Genomic DNA, 10,033 nt, shown 5'->3' with positions numbered 1-10,033 from the left:
GAGGACATTGCCTGATGTATAACCGTATAGAAGATAGGGTCAGTGGTCAGTGCGCCACTGTATGCATAGGTCTATACTGAGGACATTGCCTGACGTATAACCGTATAGAAGATAGGGACAGTTGTCAGTGCGCCACTGTATGCATAGATCTATACTGAGGACATTGCCTGATGAATAACCGTATAGAAGATAGGGTCAGTGGTCAGTGCGCCACTGTATGCATAGATCTATACTGAGGACATTGCCTGATGTATAACCGTATAGAAGATAGGGTCTGTGGTCAGTGCGCCACTGTATGCATCTGTTTAAGCTGGGAGCAGTGGTTGCTGGAGAAGTGTTTGCATCTCATCAAGGGGTAGTTTGTGACAGGGACACGAGTAGTATATGATATCTTGTCATTACGTTATCACACATTCCCAACAGATCAACAGTTTTAAAGAGATTTATTGAAAAACAAGTCTTATAGATACAGCATATCAATAGACACAACTCACATATGCCTCCTTTATAGAAACAAACAAGACATAACGAGTGCTGTAGATATGAAATATGGTGCAGTGGCACGTAAAACAATAGTATGCTTCTTAAATATGTTGTAAATCAAATTAATAAATGCATAATCTGCATATGGTTATATGGTCCCAGGTATGGCTATTTCTTGTAACGCATACCAAGCGGCCGCAACTATTTCGTAACTCTAATATCGCGTGTAATGTTACAATTGAACACAAGGAGAATAATGGATTAATGATATAGTCGAGATTACAGCTGAAAGGCACAACGGACCTACAGACTACAAACTGAGGAGAGCATGAGAGTCAGAGAAGGGCATGTAGTCTGTGGAGCGCGCGGCTGTTGAAGAAGTAGCAAGGATCTACCTGGTCGCCAACACCGAGAGAACATGCAGGGCAGATGGCGGGGACATGGCCACAGTGATCAGGCGCGACTCAAGAGGAAGGGGCGCTACCACCCTTTTGGGGAACAGTGTAGGCAGATGTAGGAGACGCATTCAGGGAACACACAAGATGTAGAACAAAACTGTAGTGAGGTAACTTTGCCTAAAGAAGGACATGGAAGGTGTCCTGCATTATGGAGGTCCGGTGGACATTCATCAGGGGGCGTTGAGGCCATTGATGTACGGGTCATGCAACAATAAATACACGTGGGACTTGACTTATGGTAAGTTGTCGATAAGAACCCACGGAGGCCGTATTGAGGGTACACGACGGGAGACCAGCAAACATCACTTGTTTGACACAGGCTGCATCTACGTTTATGAAACCGTCTTATGTAACATGATGGAACATATTACAAACGCACTTATCGCAGGGGATTGATTAGACGAACCTTGACACTTGATGATAGGGACTGTAACAGCCAAACTGTGAAAGACCAACATTAGCCATAACACAAACTGTGACGGCCAACATTGGCCATAACACAAACTGTGACGACCAACATTAGCCATAACACAAACTATGATGGCCAACATTGGCCATAACACAAACTGTGACGGCCAACATTGGCCATAACACAAACTGTGACGACCGACATTAGCCATAACACAAACTGTAACAGCCAATATTAGCCATAACACAAACTGACGACCAATTTGGCCATAACACAAACTGTAACAACCAACATTGGTCATAAAACAAACTGTGACGACCAACATTAGCCATAACACAACCTGTGACGGCCAACATTGGCCATAACACAAACTGTGATGACCAACATTGGCCTTCACAAACTGTGACTGCCAACATTAGCCATAACACAAACTGTGACGACCAACATTAGCCATAACTCAAACTGTGACGATCAACATTAGCTATAACACAAACTGTAACAGCCAATATTAGCCATAACACAAACTGTGACGACCAACATTGGCCATAACACAACATGTGTCAGCCAACATCACCTATAATACACTCTGTAACAGTCAACATGAGCTTCATCAAAAGATGTGACAGCTAACATTAGCTATAACACAAGCTGTAACAGCCAATTCTGGAATATCAGCTGTAACAAAAACTGTAACATACAGCAGTGTATTTAACACAATCTCTTCTGGCCAACATGAGCTGTACACAATCTGTATGAGCCAATATAAGCTATAACACCGGCTGTATCAGCCAGTATAAGCTATAGCACGGACTGTATCAGCCAGCATAAGCTATAACAACTGTTGTATCAGCCAATATAAAGCTATAACACCGGCTGTATCAGCCAATATAAGCTATAACACCAGCTGTATCAGCCAATATAAGCTATAACACCGGTTGTATCAGCCAATATAAAGCTATTACACCGGTTGTATCAGCCAATATAAAGCTATAGCACCGGCTGTATCAGCCAATATAAGCTATAACACCGGTTGTATCAGCCAATATAAAGCTATAGCACCGGCTGTATCAGCCAATATAAGCTATAACACCGGTTGTATCAGCCAATATAAAGCTTTAACACCGGTTGTATCAGCCAATATAAGCTATAACACCGGCTGTATCAGCCAATATAAAGCTATAACACCGGTTGTATCAGCCAATATAAGCTATAACACCGGTTGTATCAGCCAATATAAAGCTATAACACCGGTTGTATCAGCCAATATAAGCTATAGCACCGGTTGTATCAGCCAATATAAAGCTATAGCACCGGTTGTATCAGCCAATATAAGCTATAACACCGGCTGTATCAGCCAATATAAGCTATAGCACGGACTTTATCAGCCAATATAAGCTATAACACCGGCTGTATCAGCCAATATAAAGCTATAACACCGACCGTATCAGCCAATATAAGCTATAACACCGGCTGTATCAGCCAATATAAAGCTATAACACCGGCTGTATCAGCCAATATAAGCTATAGCACCGGCTGTATCAGCCAATATAAGCTATAGCACCGGCTGTATCATTCAGTATAAGCTATAGCACCGACCGTATCAGCCAGTATAAGCTATAGCACCGGCTGTATCAGCCAATATAAGCTATAACACCGGCTGTATCAGCCAATATAAGCTAAAACAACTGTTGTATCAGCCAATATAAAGCTATAGCACCGGCTGTATCAGCCAATATAAGCAATAACACCGGCTGTATCAGCCAATATAAGCTATAGCACGGACTTTATCAGCCAGCATAAGCTATAACAACTGTTGTATCAGCCAATATAAAGCTATAACACCGGCTGTATCAGCCAATATAAGCAATAACACCGGCTGTATCAGCCAATATAAGCTATAGCACGGACTTTATCAGCCAGCATAAGCTATAACAACTGTTGTATCAGCCAATATAAAGCTATAACACCGGCTGTATCAGCCAATATAAGCTATAACACCGGCTGTATCAGCCAATATAAGCTATAGCACCGGCTGTATCAGCCAATATAAGCTATAACACCGGCTGTATCAGCCAATATAAGCTATAGCACGGACTTTATCAGCCAGCATAAGCTATAACAACTGTTGTATCAGCCAATATAAAGCTATTACACCGGCTGTATCAGCCAATATAAGCTATAACACCGGCTGTATCAGCCAATATAAGCTATAACACCGGCTGTATCAGCCAATATAAGCTATAACACCGGCTGTATCAGCCAATATAAAGCTATAGCACCGGCTGTATCAGTCAGTATAAGCTATAGCACCGGCTGTATCAGCCAATATAAGCTATAACACCTGTTGTATCAGCCAGTATAAGCTATAACACCGGCTGTATCAGCCAGTATAAGCTATAGCACCGGCTGTATCAGCCAATATAAGCAATAACACCGGCTGTATCAGCCAATATAAGCTATAGCACGGACTTTATCAGCCAGCATAAGCTATAACACCGGTTGTATCAGCCAATATAAAGCTATAGCACCGGCTGTATCAGCCAATATAAGCTATAACACCTGTTGTATCAGCCAGTATAAGCTATAACACCTGTTGTATCAGCCAGTATAAGCTATAACACCTGTTGTATCAGCCAGTATAAGCTATAACACCGGCTGTATCAGCCAGTATAAGCTATAGCACCTGTTGTATCAGCCAGTATAAGCTATAACACCTGTTGTATCAGCCAGTATACGCTATAACAACTGTTGTATCAGCCAGTATAAGCTATAGCACCGGCTGTATCAGCCAATATAAGCTATAGCACCGACCGTATCAGCCAATATAAAGCTATAACACCTGTTGTATCAGCCAGTATAAGCTATAACACCTGTTGTATCAGCCAGTATAAGCTATAACAACTGTTGTATCAGCCAGTATAAGCTATAGCACCTGTTGTATCAGCCAGTATAAGCTATAACACCGGCTGTATCAGCCAATATAAGCTAAAACAACTGTTGTATCAGCCAATATAAAGCTATAGCACCGGCTGTATCAGCCAATATAAGCTATAGCATCGGCTGTATCAGCCAATATAAGCTATAGCATCGGCTGTATCAGCCAATATAAGCTATAGCATCGGCTGTATCAGCCAATATAAGCTATAGCATCGGCTGTATCAGCCAATATAAGCTATAACACCATCTGTGTCAGCCACCGGCTGTATCTTTGCATATTGTAGACAAGATGGACCCATCACATGACATAGTAGAAATGATGGCAGTTAGACTGGTTAGACAGATTTCAAAGTAGATGTTTGTCCCAATGACGACATAAGGTGAGCCATATTTTTAAGTATCTTCATTTCCCTTTGCCGAAGGGAGGTGGGGTAGCCAAGTGGTTAAAGCGTTCGCTCGTCGGGGCGAAGACCCGGGTTAGAATCCCCAAATGGGTACAATGTGTGAAGCCCATTTCTGGTGTTCCCCGCCGTTATATTGCTGGAATATTGCTAAAAGCGGCGTAAAACCATACTCACTCACTCACCCTGTGAGCAGATGTAGTGGAAAAGACGTCAATGATACAACAGGCAGTAGTAGCTGTGATGGCTTACATTAGCAGTAAGTCAAGCTGATAAGTCAACTTTAGCCATGCCATTAGCTATGACGGCCAACATTAACTACTACTGTTACTTGTAACTGTCGACATAGGCATTACCCGTGAATGTTAACATAATCTGTAACAATAGCTGCGACTGTCAATATTAGTGATAACATTAGCTGTATCTGTCCACATCTGCTATATACAGCTCGGACTGCTGACACTAGGCCACACGTGACTGCCGATACAAGCCCACACGTGACTGCCTAATCTAGCCCACACGTGACTGCCGACACTAACCCACACGAGACTGCCGACACTAGCCCACACGTGACTGCCGACACTAGCTCACACGTGACTGCCGACACTAGCCTACACTTGACTGCCGACACTAGCCCACACGTGACTGCCGACACTAGCTCTCACGTGACTGCCGACACTAGCCCACACGTGACTGCCGACACTAGCTCACACGTGACTGCCGACACTAGCCCACACTTGACTGCCGACACTAGCCCACACGTGACTGCCGACACTAGCTCTCACGTGACTGCCGACACTAGCTCACACGTGACTGCCGACACTAACCCACACGTGACTGCCGACACTAGCTCACACGTGACTGCCGACACTACTTCACACGTGACTGCCGACACTAACCCACACGTGACTGCCTACACTAGCTCACACGTGACTGCCGACACTAGCTCACACGTGACTGCCGACACTAGCTCACACGTGACTGCCGACACTAGCTCACACGTGACTGCCGACACTAGCTCACACGTGACTGCCGACACTAGCCCACCCGTGACAGGGCATGGCACGGCTCAGAGATGGAGCCAGCTAGCAAGCGGTGAGATAAGGAAAGTAGGAGAGTATGTAAAGAACTCCTACCACATCAATGTCCATGACAACACACATAATGACCTTAGCACAAAGAGTGAACGGTGTGTTACATCAGACATGGAAACATCGCAGCTCAAGAAGAGTCAGACTACGATAGAGAAACACATAATACTATATGTAAAAGACACAACATACAAAATGAAACTCTGGTTTTGAATTGAAGCATATATGTGTTTATGCATTGCACAGCGTTATAGGTAACACTCAACATGATAGGAACTGTAATCAATATCAGAGTCTTCTCAGGCATAACTAAGCGTGTTGTACACTGTAATGAATTACTTTTGAAAACACCTGTACATTGCACATATGGATGTTTGTGTTTAATTTTTAAAGACCTAACTGATAGTACTGTTCTGGATTATATCAGCGTGGCGATGTGTGCAAAGCTGTTGTGTTCATCGCCTAAAACTACCTCGTACAGTAAACGTCTAATGATTTGATCAGGAATTGAATACAAAGACAATCTTAGATATAGCCTAGACTTTGGTCATTAGATAGCCCAATCTCGAGGAATAAAGGTGAACTTCAACAACAGAAGAGGTTGCCGGTTAAAGCATTAGGAAACGTCGTCTTCTCAACCCATGGATGTCTGTACACATCAGTACCCTTATGCTGGCATAGCGCAAAGCAAAATATGCAACTACGGTTGTTATTACATAACATACTTTCTTTAATAAAGACCCAATATTGACATGTCATCTCCTTCCTTCATCACACGTGTTTTGTGTTACCTGAACATGGGACCAAGCACAAACACACATACTAACACATGCACGAATGCATACTATATCACACACACAAATACACACGCACCCACACACACGCACACGAGCGCACAACCATACGTACAAACAAACACATACACAGAACGAAACACACATAACAACACGGGAGTGTAACCGCCGATCTCAGAGCCATGTTAGCTTGTCAATATCACACATATTGTCAATGAGTTTGGTTAACATGCATATAATGAGATTAAGTAGGGGAAAAGTTTATTTATTAACGTTCCCATACCACGATTTACGAGGCATGAAAAGATCAAAACAATTTAACATTAGAGAAGACAATATCATAACAATTCTTGAAATGGAGTATTGCACCTATAAACTATACATGTGCATCTGGATGTGAAGGAATAATCAGTAGCGATATGTACACGGCTTAGAGTGAATGTATTACATGTAGACAAACATGCAAAATGTATACAAAGTATTACGAAGTCAGAAGCCAACCAGAGAGAAAAGGTCTAAAAAAATACTTTCTTAAAGAGGACCCCTGAATAAATCGACTTATACATCGGTGTAACTAGGAGACCATTGAACCTCCCATACTTCAAGAAACTGTAAGACTGAAGTCCCGTCCAGGCACCTGCAGCAACACCTGCAGCAACATCTGCGGCACGTCTACAGCCTTAACCAATGCACCAGACCGACCGTCCTTGAGTCACACTGCCTAATCTGCATGGCCGGTGACATATCTGTCTTATCTCACCAATTCTTCAACATATACAATAGCAACTCTGTGTAATAACGACCTCCTATGGAGCTACATCACACCATCACCGGTTCAGACAGCATCATGTCTCTGTAGTTGTTTATCTTGGGTTCTGGTCAAGCGCGGTCAGGAGTCATGTTCTTTGTAGTTAGGACTTCCAAATCAGAGTAATGTTATCACATGCATTCAGTTAATAGATTCAGTCGTTTATGTGATGTTTAGCTCTTCCTTACATGCAGACTGAATCAATGAATAGTCGTATGGTCAGTTGGAACCTCAGCACTTGGTAGTGCATGACGGAAGGTCATCACACACCACTGGGTACACTCAGCTCAGCCTGTGTCTCAATATAAACACAAGGCAGGGGATGAGCAAGAATAACATATGGTATGACAATGGTGTTGTGCTGAGGATGGCACCATTACCTACTGATGAGCTTGGAGTAATGATGGGTTCCTGTTCCACCTCAATCTCTGCTTCCTCGGGGGCGATCACAGTATACTCGATTCTACCTAAAGTGGATGTTATTTGTGTTGTTTTCTCTGTTGTGGTGGTAGTTGTTTTTAACACTCGCATGATATTCTGACACAGATTTTCCTCAGTGATAGTGAAATAACCTTGAAGTTTGGCGGTCTCCATTAATTCATAGGAGAAACAATCGCCAGCTGTAAGAACCTTGATTTTGCTGTCGTCTGTGAACACCCAACACAGGTATGTGTCTCTACTTTTGGCGACAACTGCATGCGTATCATTGCCGAACTGGAAGGATGCCACACACCTATAATCGATGGAGAGGTTAGGGGAGGAACAGTTGACAGGCTGCACCTTGATGCTGTCATCTTCGTGAACAGGGCTGTAGTACAGACAACCACCGCAGTCTTCTCCCTCCTCTCTGAAAGACAGCCCGTATTGCAATGACGGTGGGAGCCCGCAGCTTACATAATGGATCTTTTCTTTGCGTATGAGTAGCCTTGGTGGTTTCAAACTGTTGTCATACAGACTGTTAGGCTTTGACTTAAATCGTTCATCATCACAGATAAGTTTCTTCTGATCATGCGTTGGTATCAGAGGCCAGTCGAGTCTGCGTCCTAAGCGGTACTTCATGACCGGAAGGGCTATCTTCTCCAGTTCTACACAGGCGTATCGCGGGTAGCACCCGTTGTCGAACAACTCAAGAAGGACTCGTCGATCTCGATAATAATCGCTCTGCATCTCCAAACACTGAAATCTTCCTATGTCGTTTATATTCATAGAATAATCGTAGATGTTGATTTCATTTTCTCTGCTCCCTTTTGCGTCGATCCATTTCCCTCTCATATGTTCGGGAAACGTACACAAGCCAATTTCACTTTCATACTCACAATCACGACATGTTTTTGAGCAGTGCTGCCGAAAATCTGTGTCACAAAAATCCTTGATCAAAGAACATCCATCTACGGCATCAGCACAGATACTTGAGTGAACTTGTTTTTCAATGCTGATGTAGTAATAGTTCAACGTTTCCTCTTCCGACTCGTTAGGATGACAAACAAGGTCCAGCATAAGATATGCTCCTTTCATATCCCCCAGGGCATCACTGATACGGAGACACCACATTTGTTTGTGAACAGTCGCATGTTGGAGAATAACAAATGTTTGGCCATTTTCTTCCCAGTGAGCAATGCAGTATGCTCTTTGTTTCACATCTCGAGGCAGAGAAGGTGGGATACATTGTTCGTCCCGGAAATCGAACAATATTCCTTCCCCCTTTTCACATTCACTTTCAATCCTTAACAAAAGAAGATGATCGGCACAGACTATAGTGTGGTTAGGGAATTGCATCTGTACGTTGTAGCCGCCGACAAAAGGACAAGTAATGCGCTGATCGGGTGTTTGGCTTAACTGCACGATAGGCCAGTGATCCAGGGCCATTAAACGATCCTGACACAAGTCAATGGAGCGCCGATTCGAGTTACGAGATACTTTCAGTTGAACAATATTGGCACTTCTTCGAAGAAACTGCATACAAACAAAACGGTGCTCTTTTTGTTTCTCCTCGTGAGTCACCAAATACTTGCCATTCGAGGTTTTTTGTATACATCTTCGAGCATATGCACTACCACTTCCGCCTTTGATCTGGTTAATTTGCATGTACGTTCCCTTGACGTACGCAACAAATGTTCCCTCTCCATAGTCTGCAGCCCAAGGTTCTTCTCTCTGGAGGAACTCGGGGAACCTGCACGTGGCTCGGGTGCTTGACAGAGCACAGAGCAGGGAGCACAGGGGTAGGAGCTGCAGCAACATCATCTGCCTGTCTGCACAACACCTGCAACATACATACAATGCTTGTAAAGAGCCGTGTTGTCATAAATATTTACTCAAAACCTGTGGAGCATATCAACGTCACGATACCTTAAGTATTCTATTGACAGCTTGAACGGCTAAGGCACACACTGCATATCCTCGATAGATTCTAAGTGTAATGTCTATCTGTTCCCCTGAGACAGATGCTTAAAGCAGAGTATTAATGTATTATGCAGCATAAACAACATAACTCTACATGACAGAGTAATATAGCAACTGCATGGACTGTTGTATTATTTGGTTGAACATGTATATCATTATAAATATGCATTAAGAGGTTATTAAGCTGCATAAGGTGTATTTACTGGTTTAAAATATCGAGGAAAATCGTAAATGCGAATAAAATAGCCCACT

General features: G+C 43.2%; 1 protein-coding gene across 3 annotated transcripts in view; it reads right to left on the bottom strand.

Moving 5' to 3' along the window:
• Window positions 1–426: 426 nt before the first annotated feature.
• LOC124147718 overlaps window positions 427–10,033 on the bottom strand; it is a 166,616-nt gene continuing 157,009 nt past the window's right edge. For all 3 annotated transcript variants that reach the window (XM_048381166.1, XM_048381167.1, XM_046518457.2), the window contains one exon: window positions 427–9,641. In XM_048381166.1, the coding sequence (XP_048237123.1) occupies window positions 7,664–9,622 (1,959 nt within the window). In that variant the 5' untranslated portion in view covers window positions 9,623–9,641 and the 3' untranslated portion in view covers window positions 427–7,663. The remainder of the gene's footprint in view (window positions 9,642–10,033) is intronic.

Source organism: Haliotis rufescens, unplaced genomic scaffold (assembly GCF_023055435.1).
Source record: "Haliotis rufescens isolate VD_foot unplaced genomic scaffold, xgHalRufe1.0.p SCAF_36, whole genome shotgun sequence".
NCBI lineage: Eukaryota > Metazoa > Mollusca > Gastropoda > Lepetellida > Haliotidae > Haliotis > Haliotis rufescens.
Note: the sequence above shows the minus strand (reverse complement) of the source record. Positions and strands in the feature narration are given on the sequence as shown.